General features: G+C 41.1%; 1 protein-coding gene across 1 annotated transcript in view; it reads right to left on the minus strand.

Annotated features, from left to right (window-relative positions):
• Positions 1 to 3,106: 3,106 nt before the first annotated feature.
• The window catches only part of ABHD3 (abhydrolase domain containing 3, phospholipase), a 283,393-nt gene continuing 271,754 nt past the window's right edge, over positions 3,107 to 14,745 (minus strand). The window contains exon 9 of the mRNA XM_078687433.1: positions 3,107 to 4,051. Within this exon, the coding sequence (XP_078543559.1) occupies positions 3,873 to 4,051 (179 nt within the window). The 3' untranslated portion in view covers positions 3,107 to 3,872. The remainder of the gene's footprint in view (positions 4,052 to 14,745) is intronic.

Genomic DNA, 14,745 nt, shown 5'->3' on the forward strand with positions numbered 1-14,745 from the left:
AGGGGCATACATAGAGCCAATTGTGAAGGTCAGGCCGCCTATTGCGAATTGGTAAACCAGGAGTCTCCCCTTAATCTCAGCTTCCTTCTGTAGAACTTCCCCCCAAACCGCTGAGCCACTAGGATCGCCACCCCCACTGTTTTAGTAGGACCTGAAGAAAAGAATTGGGTGGGAAATTTCGGGGATCTAAAACGGTGGCAGTCCCTTGCTAAGAGGTGAGTTTCTTGCAGGAGGCAGAGATCTGCTTGGGTATTCTCTAGGCATGACAGGACTGCTCTGCGTTTTACTGGGTTATTGAGACCCCGCACATTTAGGGTTAAGATCTTAAGCGTGGTGGCAGGCATAACAGGCACCAAAAATGACCAAAAGCATAGATACTGTGCGGCACATGGTATAACTGGGGTGTGAGGCGGCCCAGTGACCGAGGCCTCTGTGGGTGTGTGGGACTAACCTAGTTCTAGAAGGAAGGTGGACATGGAACACTGGATCCCCCCGCAAACTCCACCCCAGAAAAACAAAAACAAAAATAAGAGCAATTGAAAAGAATGAAGTGTCTCCCATAGTCCATCATCAATAAAAAAAGAGAACGAGAACAAATTGTCCATCATCTGTTGGTGATTGCAAATGTGATGAATTGGGGTGGTCAATCACAAGTTAAAAAAAAGCCCCCTCCCGCCAATGGCATAGGGCCCAAGAGAAGCAATCAGGCTGCCAATGGAGACCGCCGAGTTCAGCTGGGTTGGGATTTGGCCAATTCTGTTGACAGTTTCAAGGGCAGACCATTAGCCCTTCGTTATTTCTGCAGCGAGAGGTTTATTAGGGTGCCGCCGTCGGCCCTGCAGGCGCAATCGGGGACTGGAGCTGTCTGTGTCCGGTTTAGGGCTTTCTTCACTGGTCTCCTCTACAGGGGGATCTATGCCCAGCAAGCGACAGGCCTCCGACAAGGTGCACGGGAACCAGTGCACCTGTGACGAGCTCAGCTCGTCATGAGCATGCGGGCGCTGTGCGTGCCCCCTCCCCCTCAGCGAAGGGATTAAGAAACAGCTTAAAACATGGATGTTCTAACTGTCATGGGTCACCGGTAGTGTGCCACCTGGGTGCCAAGAGTTCCCTCCGGGGATGATTTGTTGCGCTATACAAGGCCTAATAATAATAATAAAATAATAATATTAATTTGCATGCATGGTCACTCTGAACGAGCTAGGTAAGTTCTACTCTAATATTATAGCTCCAGACACATCAGCCTGGTGAGGGGTCTCCTGGGATCAGAAAGAGCACGTGGCCTTTACAGTGACATGAAATGAACGAGCTTTGCTGGCTTTGACTCCCTCCTCGCGTCTGCTCTCTGCTCTGACTTGCAGCAGCGCTCAAGCAAAATGCCTCATATTTCTGGACGTGGCCTCTTTTGTGGTCTTAGGATTTATGACTGCATGTCATTAAGCTTTATGTATAAATAACCCAAATCTATAATCTCACCAGCAACATGAGCGTGACCACCAGCAGCATCCGTAGCAGGCACTAGTACCAGGGGCAGATGGTCCATGCCAAGGAGGTACCCGTAACACCGGTACCCACTGGATGCATCTAAACTGGATCTTGGAACTAGGTGTGAGCAAAATAGCAACAAAAAAAAAGAAAAGTTGCACACTATTTCAAAAATGTATGTTACATTTGGAGAAACTAAGTTAGTGGTATCTCTCATGAACAAGTATTGGGAATGCATCGGTTTCGAATATGTGATTAATAATAAGCTGTTTTTGTTGTAAATTGAAAAAAAATCATAACACTTTAAAGAGTTTCAGTAACTTATATTGCACAACTGCTCACCCAGCTGCAACTTACAACAACAACAACCGGTTATTATTAATTAAAGGCGAAACCGAAGCACTACCAATGCTTGTGAGAGTATGGATGCACACTTGTTTTGATAAATTGGTCTTTTGTCAAACTAGTTTATTTGCTGCACACATGTAGTTGGTTCATTCGTCATGATGTCAAGCACGGGCTGTGCATGGTTATGAGTTTGATTGCATGCAGGACTGAGAGGGGGGCGCTACCAGTCACATTACTAATAAAAGTGTGTAAAAAGAAAAAGGAAACTAACGTGAGATGTCTTGCAAGGTCGACATGCACACTCATCCATCCTGCAGTGGCCTTAGTTCCCTGGTGCTTTGCAGCAGTTTTAAGATCTTTTTAGAGGTTTTAGATTTATATGTTTCCCTCGTCTTCATATTTTGATTTTGATCGCATGAAAGTGTCACTCATAGTCGTTGAATGTCACACATAATTACCCTGTAAATTATGGAAATGTCACACATAAGCACTCTTAAACTTTGGCACCTATGCAGGCTAGGATTCCTTTCACCCTCCACTGGTACAGGAGATCACGATAACTAGTTTCAAGGCTTTTGCCATCCTCGATACACCATCAGCCACTTGCTTACAAGGATGGCTACACTGTCCCCTTAAGAACTGGATCTTGTTCTGCACAGAATATCCAGTGACTTGCGAACGAAATTTAGAGGGTGAGAGACCTACAAGGGCTGATGTAGTGAATTCTTGCCCAAACACAGAGTTCTAACTACTGCAATAATTAAGCTCTATGAAGCGTGAACTCTCTTCCATCACCACTTGCAGAGAGAGGTAGACCACTGAGAGTAAGAGGAATGGGATGACACAAAGTCACCTGGTGCACACAGATAAAGGGAAAAAAACAGTCCATTAAGGAAGAGAAACACAAAACAGGACTGTGGATCACTGCAGTCCTTTAAGGTCAGCAGAAGAACATGGAACTGAGGGGTTTAACATACAGGGGGTGAATGTTTGCATATAGTCTAGTCATATGACATAGACATGAACACAGCAATATTTCTAGGTTTACACATAATGTATTTACATATTTGTCATCAGAACTGTGGCAAACGTTATTCAGGGTTCCCTACTTTGATGATTTAGGTAACATTCACAAATGTATTAACTTGTGATATCAACATTTTAAATAACAATTAATTTCGTATTTGGATGGAACTAGGCAGATGTTTGCATTTTACTATTTCGAGTTCACAATGGTTTCATGTTTGCAGAATCACTGTACACGAATGACTAATGTTTTTAAAATGACATTGTTTTTATTTCAGTGCATTTTAGATTTTTGTTTTAAATAAATATTATAATTCAACTTAAGAGTCTATCTTATAAATAAGACAAACATGGTGTAGGCATCATAAAAACAAAACCAGCCCTAGTCTTACAATGCTCATAGGGTATTCATATAATATCCAGAACAAATCCAAAGCCTTTGCAATCTATGATTTAAACTACAGATTACATTAAATGATTAGTGCACTTCTGCATTCATGTTTCATATCTCATTACGCTTATGAAAAGAAAATAAAGAATCAGTGCTTTTTAAACAGGCCAATGTTCACTCAGCTACATTCCAGAAGCAATACGCCGGTACAACTAAAAAATGACTCATGGACATTAAGTGCCATTACAAATTATTTGGTTTCCTACAAAAAATAATACCATTGTAAATATTCTGGTGTAAATTAAACCCTGAGGACTTGTATTCTGTGTGTGCATGGCAATATTTAAGTGCAATTCAATACCTGGAGAGTGCTATTTCGTTTAAGGTCATTATTGGTAACATATGAAAAAATAAAATACAAAAGTGAAACCCTATGTTTCTACTAATGTCTTGCTACAAAGGCTTAGATCAAAACACTTTTTGTACATATTGTCTTCATTAAGTCTGTTGGCTTAACTTCAATGACTAGAACTGGTGAACTTTGTGCAGTTAGCTGAGATGCTTTGATCAGATCTTGGCAATCTGCATCGAGGATGAGCTAAGAAAGCATTATCTCGAGGATTCACATGCTAGACACTACATCGTCATGCTCAAACACAGCCTGCGCAAACTGGCTGAACAGTCTGTCCATGTAAGTGCACTGCCTTGGCCATAAACCCTCTAGAAAACCAATATGCCCTCCATGATGAGTCAACACCAAAGCGACATGTGGATTTTGTTTGGCACTTTCAACAGGAATTGCTGGAAGACAAAGAAATAGGACACACATATTAGAAATTTGAAAATATGCATGGGTAGATGAAACTTTTTTTTAAATCAGTCGTTTTTGATTTTCTGCGCTAGATAAAACTTTCATCAATACAGTGTATTGCCACACTAATCTCATGGATCAGTCACATGTAATACTTCTTTGATAGTAAAAAAGGCACTGGATGTCATTTGAGCCAGGTAATCGTGATTTGCATATTTTTATAGATGATTTGTAATTTAATCGTACTATGTAACTTTTATGGTTTTCTATTATGTGAACCGAATAAAGTTTAATGAGTGAGAGCCAGGTAATCAAAACTATAACTAATTTAGATCATTTTTGCTGTTACTTTAGTGCAAACAACCCACATCTTTATGCTTTATGCTTTGAGTCACTGGAATTGTCATCCAGAAGTAGATAGGCTTTAGGACAATTCTGCTGGGACAAACTATGTTTCTCTTCTTGCTCCCTAGAAAAAGTTACTGTGGTTGCCTGTTATAAGTATGGTCTCAATGCTAGAAGCTCATAAAACCTGCTAAACTGCTAGCTGGGGGAAGAGTTGCCTACCTGAAATATCCTAGAAGTGTCATACATCAATAGAGGATCACGAAATTGCCAACCGAAAACAGAGACCTCCCACCAGACCAGCTTCTCTGATAGATCCAAATCAACAGAAGTCTTTTTTGTGTCACAATGGAAGGTGCACTGAATCGATGAACACTTAATTTCACATCCTGCCTTGTAAGACCGTGCCCCTTCCACATCAAAGACTGTTCCCTCCACCTTCAACTCACCCACCTCATTAACAAGTCAGTCAATCAAACGGTCTCAGTATTCCTTTATAATCCGCAGAACACAACACTCAAAGAAAGTTTCACTTTTCCTAGATGAGTTATTCAGCTAGTGCTGCTTAGCATAAGGTGTGGTACCAGAATCTTGTTGTCAGAATATCACCTGAGATAAACATTGTGTACTAAATAGCATCTTCAAACATATCTTCCCATTGGAGTCAAAAATAGAAAATGTACACCCACTGAGATGATATTTACAAAAAACATATTAAGGACACAATATTTATTGCAGACAGTATTTCTGTTGCACAATATTCTGACATCAACCATTACTGCAAAACTCTATAAAAAGAGGAATCCAACCATAACCAACCTGCAATGGAACTGCCAGCGGTGTGCCCTCTAAATATGAAAACCACATCATTGATAGGACACAATACTGAGGAGAAAATATTGAAAAATATAATATTGATAGGTGTGTAAGTCTAGATATTCCAAACCTAACTCCACATATGTGTACCTCTGAGGTACATAAATCTTCAAAGTATATAGATCTGGAGTTAGGAATGGTAAATCTATACTTTCCTATATGCATTTATCTATCGATATTTTGTTCCCTCACAAGTCTGTCCTCAATATTCTTTTATCACGATATTGTTGGTGTCATTATGCAGTATTACAACCCTGGCACCTGGGAACATGACAATCAGACTTTAAACCTAGCAAAAGCTGTTTGCAAAGGCTCTATTACCTGTAAAGGCATAACTGCTCTGAATTATTGGAATTGCCCTACTGGAAGTACTAAATATGTTTGAAGTATTGTACTTTGTTAACCAGAGAATCTTCCTGCACCAACTCTCCAATTTGAAAAAAAAGTCAGACAAGGTAAGAAACTGACTGCAGATCCGTAAGAAAACTAAAAGCACATGTACGGATACACGTGTCATCCTGGGACACAATGCTGCACTTTTATTTGAGACTCAGAAGAAAATGGTAGGAAGAACGTAGATGAAAAATAAGCAAAACTAACGGGGAAATTGTTCCATCCAAGAGACATCACAGCCCCTTCTGGTGCAAGGGAACTTTATGGTGGTTTGTCAGCTTTGAGTCTGGGAAAAGAAGAAGCATCTGATTGCAAGAAGGAAGATGATTTGGGCTGTTTTAGGGCTGTACAAAGAAGTGGACTGATTTGACAAAAAGGGGATGTAATTTGTACAGGGCCCTGTTTTGCTCATGAACGGATCTCGGGTAACGAGAATTCCACCTTACTAAGCCCCACATGATGTATCTGGGCACAAACATCTAGTACTTTCCGTCACCCTTCTGTTACAGCTTTTGGTAGAGCTCCAAAGGGCATAAATTCCCTCTGGAGGTCCCATTCAACTTTTCCCTAATGTTCTTCAATCTAGCCAGCTCTGCCATGCAGGACTCCTCAGTCACTGCTTAACTGCTTTGAGGGAGTGCCAGACTACTTCTAGGATGATATCACCTGTATCTTTGAGAAGGTATTCATTAATATGGGCTGGATTCCAAGAAAATATATCTCTAAATAGTAACTCATTGAGACACCAATAAGGATCCCTTTTTTGATCCACCTGTCCCCAACTTAATGTGCTGATCATGGCCCAATATCACCTGCACCTTTTGTTGTTCTGCTTTAAGGTAGGTGCTCAGAGAGAGTGTTCTATCAGAATCATGTAATTAAATTAGTCAACTGACACTGGAGTTGACCCCCTCCAAATATTTAGTAGCCTCAGCTTAGATACACACCTATGTCCCTCCCCTGAGGGAACCAATGTACCCCCAGTCTTTATTCTGTCTTATCTAGTTGGTCATCTAGTGCTAAATTCTAGTCTTTCACTATAATTACAGGCCATGAGGCCTTATTGTGTAACTTTAGACATGTCAATCTGTGAAAGGGTTCCTGATCCTGACTGCTCTTAAACCCGCAACTTACCATTCAAAAGCAACTAACACCCATAAACGTGTCTTGAAGTTGGTACAAGGAGCTCTCAAGATGCCCATCTCTTTTGTCTATGACTTAGCTGAGGTGAACTACTGCAGAAAGAAAGAGCAGTACCTAAGTCTCCAATTGTCTCGAGAAAGTGAGTTTCCAGAATGAAGAATATGTTGCGCGTTTCAGGGGCTGAAAGTCACCAGTCTTCCACTCCTGAAGTTTAGCCCTCTCCTAATAAAAGACACACTTGTGAGTATCTTATTCACTATCCAATGTAGGATAATAGCATTGGAGCATTCCTCGACCCCAATGGGCGTTCAATCTTCCATGGGGTACAACTACTTATTCCTTCCTCCAAGCCTTATGCCTTCCCTCAACATATAACAAACAGCAGGAATACCACACTAATTTCTGTCTCACAAGCTCAACTATCACCTAATTTCCTAGCAAGATATCCTACAGCTCCAGCTTTTCCAATGTACATTTCTCTCCCCTGCCATTGGAACATTAATTCAAACAGGTGGTCCAAGCGATAATCTATGCCATGTGTGCAGAGGGAATCTGCCACCCACTGGAAGACCCTCCTTTGTTTTGTATAGTAGTAACTGAGAGGTTCCTAAATAAGAGAACCAGATGCCCCTGGAAGCTAAAGTCCACTCTCTTTCTCGCTGCTCCCTTTATCCTTTCTTTTTGCTGGAAATGTTGTACCCTTGTCAACCTCAATTACTCTGACCTACCATCCCACAATTCCTCTAGTGAAAACCCATGTTCCCGCAGGTCATTTAAATCTTCATTTACCTCCTTGAGTTCCTGCTTCATCACCCATCTTAGGGAACAGAACTCACCCTACAAACCCATGAGTTTTTTGGTGAACGAAGCTTCAGCTTCCTTAGCTTCTGGTGGAATAGGATTTGCCATAAGGCGTTCATCAGTCCATTTTTTTTAGCTGTGTGTCCCCATTTTATATGGTGATTTTCTTTTCACCCTGGTCCCTCTCCCTCTTCGGAGATGTCATGGGGTCCTCAATTTATAGACCCTACTGAGTGCCCCGTGATGTTAGATGTACTGCCTCATGTAACTAGCCCAAAAGAGACCTGTAACTCTTCAGATTCTAGCTGCTCCAATCTGACCAGATGCCTTGCCCTCCCAGAGTCAGGGATCCCCAAAGGATAACCTTCTACTGGCATCTCCAGACAATGTACACCTCAAAGAGGAGATCATTGCTTCATACTACAGATGCCATTTACAGACATAACCTAGGAGATGTCCCACTCAGCGGATTGAGCAGGACATTAGCTTATTCTGGCAAATGGTGCTGCCTCTACCCAACTCTCGTGTGTAGATACACACGCTTTTGCTTGTCTGAATTAATATATGTATATCAAAATTGAAAAAGTGTGTATTTGAGACAACAATGTGTGTGTCTTTGGCACTCCTAGGCTGATTTTTGAAGAAAAAATGGTTGAATTTCAGAAATATATTAAAACTGATATTTGAGTGATAGGTCATTAAGTGTTGGGGAGACATATTACTGTGGCACCAGGGGTGTTGCAGTTATGACTGTTAGTATTACCCATGTAAAGTCTTTCCAAATTGAGAACTACTTTTTTGTGTCACTGCTGGAAGCCCTGCCTGATGTACTGAAGTGATCACTGGTGCGAATCTTGCATAGGGTAGCCACTAATGTAACCTTGTCTAACGTGGTGACTATTACAACACTACAGTGCTAATAATATTGGTAGCGCAGGATGGTTTTCATTAAATATAAGGAGCTCTTGCTACGAAATGGCTGGAGACCCCTGTCCAGAGGCTTATGTGAAGGTGTTTACCTAATGGATGTGCAGCTTAGAGTTTTGGATTAGGAGCTTTTGAGGACTGATGAAGAGTCTCAGACAAAGTGCGAAATTTTCAAAATATCAAGACAGTTTTTTCAGAAAACATCCATATCCTAATGCATCGCCCCAGGTCAAAGAAAAGATGCTCTGAATGACCAGGGTAGTGCTGACCTTTGTCTGTAAAGAAGAGCCTCTTCTAGAGACTTTAGACAAGCGCAGTGGCTGAAAACATATGTAGATGGGGCATGTAAAACAAGGATCCTGGAGTAACACTGAAGTCAAGATGTGCTCTGGGGTCAGTGAAAAGAGGAAAGAAACTTTAGGGGTTCTCTGTGAAAGCAGGAGATTGTAACATTTGCAGTCTATGATCCAAAGTATGGATGGCCACAGACAGGCAAGCCCAGAAGTATCATAATGGGACAGTTCTCTTTTTCCAGGATAGGTCATTGTTGAGTGAGAACATGGTGAAATGTATTCCATGGCAGGGGAAAACCCGAGATTGAAGTTTGTGAGAAAGAATCTTAATCAGGGTTATGCTGTGACTGGCTGGATGTTGTCTGGTCTAGATAAAGAGGTAGAGATTATTAGCAACAAGTATGTAGTTGCTGGGAGATTTTTGTTTATCAATTAAGTCAGGCCACCGGGCATCTCTGAAATCTGAGGAGATATGAAATTGCAATGAGAATTTAGGTTATTGCTACCATAAAGTTGTAAGCTGCAGAGCCAAAGGAGATGCTGAAGGGCAAGATATACTGGAGATACAATAGAAATTTGAAACCAGCAAATGTAGTTTAAGGAGGATGGATGCTGTGCAGAAAGCCGGAGAATTTTAGCACGTTTAGATGATTTAGTCTAAGTGGTTATGGATGTCAGATACTGACTCAGGAGGCAAAGAAGATAGCAGAAGATTATTGAGGTAGTGATTATTTTTTTAGGCTACACACATTTCTTCTGTGTTGTTTTGATGAATAATATCTTATTTTTTTGGGCATGAACTTGGATAGAAAATGAAAAAAATCAACAGCAGATCTGCAAGTCAATGTAATATGAAAGTATGAAAAGTAGTGAGCCTTAGTCCAGTGTCAAATGTTGTCGAAAGTCCTAACGGGGAAAGCAACCAAAAATTACTGTGTCCAGTCACACTCTGTGTTGTTAGCCAGAAAAGGCTAGTAACAGTTTAAAAACAACTTAACATAAACTGTAAACATTGTCTTTTTTTATTTAATTTTTAAAATGTTGTATTATTTTTTGATGGAACATCAAACAACTCAGCAGGTACATCTCAATCAGTTTCCATCGATTACAACTGACAAGATTTACAATTAGTAAGGGTACAGAGTTTACGGCATTATGGGTTTCCTTCATGGCCCCCTTGGTACCTCCCACCCCCGTGCTAGATATCTCACCAGTCCCTCAGATAGGTGTGGGCTTAGAGTAACAAACCCCTCGCCCACGCGTCATTTTATGTGTTTTCCAGTACATCTATATCGTCCTCTTCCATCTCTAGATTGTAGTAGCTCAGCCATGGCTGCCACACTTTCCTAAACTTGCGCAAGCAACCCCTCGCTTTATATACTGTCTTTTCTGCACCCATGTACATGTCCATGCCGGTGCAAACATTGTCTTTTTTAACCATATCTGATGTATCCCAGTTTCTACAAAGGGCACACACTCTGAGAGAGATGACAATTAGAGCTTACTAAAAGCGGTCTTCAAGAGCTATCTCACACTGAATCAACATAATTAGTATATTTCAGAGGAGACAAGTGAATACAAGTTAGTGAGTTTCAGTTCAGCAAAATCTGCACAAACAGTGTTCCCTTCTTTAGAAAATTAGGGAGCATTACAAAATATGGATAACCATTTGTTTTCTTTGGAATATGTCAGCCTTCATTTTCAGGAAGTTACAAAACATTTGCTGAAGCCAAATTGAAATGGTCTTACCAGGCAGTGTGGGATGAAATATTGTCACACAGTAGAAGCTGACAGTGCTCCGTGCCTAAAACAAGAATGTGCTGTTAAGGCCAGCCAATGGATTGTCAGGAATGTTTTAGTGTTACTCAGATGACTTGGGGAGGGCCTAATATGGGTGGAGTATCCACACAAAATTCTTAAGTATGAACAGCAGGCTTTAGTGGTCCCCAATCTCGATGCTCAGTGGAAAAGAATGAGGGTGAGGAAGCTCACTGATCTGGTCATAATTCAACCGAGTCAGAGTTTTATAGGGGAACCACCTTCTATTTGCTTAAAGCCAGGAAAATAAATGAGAACTCAGTGCATGTTACCATTAAGTGTGGGTGCAATGGTGCTACCAGACATCAGCAGCATTCTCTAGTAGTAGAGTAAGATTTGTCATCAGCAGGGTGGGAGCTCAATATATTTATATGAGAGGTGAGCCTGACCTTTCTGCAGGCTGGCCAGCATTCCCCCCAAGCGCAAGAGGATTTAAAGGCATTAGCTCCTTCTTCTTCTGGGTCCCTAGCATGCCAATGAGATTCTTTCGCTGGCACACCAAAGATGTACCAGCATCCGCTGTGCGCATTAGTAAAGTCATTTTGAGGAGTACCCAAAGAGAAAGTGATCTCTTTGGACCATGGAAGGACACCAGTTTCAGTTCCCTCAGCAATGGAAGCCGAGGGCTTGCTTGGTCCCTCTGATGCAAGTGCACTCTTCATTCAACAGCCTTCCACCAAGGCCTGTGACAGCCAGCCACCACAACTAACACCAAGCAGCGTTGAACCTACCTCACTTAAGCCCAGGGAGGACACTTTTCCTGATACTGTTGAATAGAATGCTGCCACCAATGATGCACACAACGAAAAACTATGATCATGAAATAAATAAATCTTTACTGCAAATTTTCTCCGCGTGAGATAAACTATTATCACTGAAAGGGCTAACAATCAGACTAAAAATTAATTCAGAATTACATTCAGGTGTGTATGTTCACAACATAAACCCATAATTATGATGAAGGTACCAATCAATAATAATAAGCCAAAAAACAACAGTCAAGCATCATTTCAAAATGAGGACTCACACAAGCGACAACTAATTATGAAGATATTTAGAAAGTGTAGACAGACAAGGCTAGATATAAACAAAATGAGCAATCTGAGACAAAGCATAACACAATAACCACATATCAGCAGACAAGACAAGAGAAATGGAAGTAAAGACTAACTATAGAGTGAACATCCTCCTCGAGACAACACAGTAAACATGCTATTTACAGAGGGGTCCAGATGTATTAGACCGAACTACTTCTAAGAATTAATTGCACTTTCGAAGATAAAGAAAAGGCTCAAAATGCCTGCTTTGAACAGAATAATAGAATTGGCAAAACACTAATGGGAGACTCTAAATACAAGATGTGTCTGCACAATACAGCTTAAAATCTGGATGCAATATCTGGTGTAAATGGTGCAACCGGTAAATACTGATTGTACAACGTTGGGTAGTCACTGGGTGCCCAATCTGTATCTGATATGAGTTTTGGCATTAGTATTCCCAATGTAGCATTGACAGAATGTAAAAAAGTTGAAAACTACTGATACAGTATCCTGAACTGTCCAAACATGACATGCCTATTAGAATCACTAGATACTTTCATACGGTAGAGAGCCTGGGGAGGTAATTGATCTGAGTGTAAAGTATCAGTCCATATAACACACAATGTGAGCGATCTAATATTTAATGAAAAAAAATGTCCAAGTCACACAGCGTCCAAAATAAATCCATATTTCATTTCAAATCACTATTTTGTATCTGTGTTTTCAGTATTCCATTCAGGTATAAAGTCTTATTAATAATTCTTATTAATCCAGTATCACAGCCACTATGTTATACTAGTACAGCCGCCAAAGTCTTCCCCGCTTACTCAAGCATTATCGTACACATATTAAAAAGCTGGAAAACATAAAGGAATCATGTTATAAGTCACCAATCCACCACTGAGTTGGCATCACAGTATCAGAATGGTGGTGTGTGGTGCGTCACTATTTGTATCAAAGGGTCTACAGAAGAAAATATATGCTTAAAGTGATAAAGGCACCAAACACAGACACTATATTTATCCTGAAATCTCAAGGTTAAACCCCAGACCTCCGGATTGGTCGGTAAAGGATACCCATGAGTCACCACACGGAACCGCCCTTCATCATTTGGGATACCTTCTTGACCAAGAGATGGACCCCCTGCCCTTCACAGATGGGGACAAGATGGTAAAAGCCCTCACCTGCTCAGACAGCCCTCAGTATGGTCGCGTCACTCTGTGTTAGAGTTCATAGATGAAACAAAGTGACTGATGTCGCAGTGCAAAAATAAAAGTGTAAGAAAAAATGGTGTGATAAAATTGGATGAGGGAGTACTGAAGAGTTTTATTCTAGTGCTACTGCCAATGTTAAAAAGGTCAATGACAGTTTACTAAGATAGCTGTCTAGATGTAATGAGAGGTCAACATGTTTCAGCAAATCTCCTGGACAAATGTGTCCTTGCTTTCTTCAGGACCTATATGACTATTGCTACTGCAAAAATGTGAAAAAACCAAATAAAATGTGATTCCGTAATTTATAAGAAATCATAAAGAGACAAGCTTAGAGATCACTTGTTTCCCTAGGTGTCCACGCCATGTCCTGTCTCATAAACTGTGTATGTCACTAAAAACACAAGAGAAGAGATGTCAAAAGAAAATGTAGGTGAACCATCACAGCGTATATGCAAAAAATGAATGTCGATAAATATCAACAATAACATTCTGTATCTGACAAGTATACAACAACAACTCACTAGAGGAGTGTATTATTATCATCATTTCGGATATAAAATTATATTCCAAAAAAGAAAGGACTACGTCTTACCAGTGTTGTAAGAAGTAGAGACCTCACCCCACCTGGCTGCGGCTCAGGAAGTGAGTGAAGCACCGCTCTGAAAAGGGGGCAAGCAAACAAGAGTATGTAAACAAGCTCCCTGCCTTCCAAAGACATCAACACTCAGTGCCACGGAATGGGCCACAAGTGGCGAGATAACACAGCACATAATTGTGGCTGTGCTTTACAGAAGTAGAAAGAGATAGCGTGCTGAAATGTGCTAAAAAAATTGGCCCACGTGTGCAAAGACAGACATGGTTGGACCGAACCATGTCCGTAGGAGTAAAAGACTCGAAGCGCTGATTGTAGCATATGAGAAGAAAGCGCTGATTGTAGCGTGTGGAAGAAAACCCCCAGCGGGTCTAAATGCACCTGAATACAAGTGACAAATTGAAGAAATCTCGAAGGAGTGCTCACCTGTCCGGCGGTACTTCTCCGCCGGCATCCAAGCCGACTGGGGGAGGTACCGGGACTGGGAGCATCCTAAGTTTAAAACCCGTCACACCATTGGCGGAAAAAGTCACGTGGGTATCTGGCAGCGTCTCCTATTGGATAGCACTACTCCCACTTCCTATTGGCTCGGGATCTTTGCTCCGGCGGGTCAAACTCGCTAAAGTATAAATGCAGCTGGAAAGTGAAATACGATCACGAATGATCGTTAAAAGGCGGAAAGCAGTAAAGAAAAAATGGCAAAAGCATGCTGGTACAGGTACTGCCCCTGCTCGTATAAAGTCGTGAAAATTGGAAATGAAGCCCCAATAGCGCCTAAACAAGCAAGAATGTAAACACATTGGAGATGACGGGAGGTCAAAGGAGTACACGCCCCACATCAAGCTGGGTAATCTCTTGAGCTTCATTCGCAGTATCTGATGACTGTCTTGTATTAAGAAGGGTTATTTAAATCCTGATATTATAGTGATGTAATAGTGCCCCCTATTGAAAAGAATAAAAGGATAAAAAAAGGATGAGGAGAAAAGTGATCCCCAAAGCACTCAAAGATCACGTGGTGACAATATGTGTGCATGGTTGTCACGGCATATACAATGGCATATACACTGATTCCCTCGTATGTCATTTATCACTAAGGCACTACGGTACCAGGTTGGTTCTGATAGCATTACAGGGCAGACAACGGTATTTCATCGTTTAGACCCACCCGCGCCCAATTTGAAGACCCATTTCTGTTCCTTCAATAAGAGATATTTAGTCACATCTGTAACATGGGCATGGATA

The sequence above is a fragment of the Lissotriton helveticus genome, chromosome 4_1, assembly GCF_964261635.1.
Source record: "Lissotriton helveticus chromosome 4_1, aLisHel1.1, whole genome shotgun sequence".
In the NCBI taxonomy this organism is placed as follows: Eukaryota; Metazoa; Chordata; class Amphibia; order Caudata; family Salamandridae; genus Lissotriton; species Lissotriton helveticus.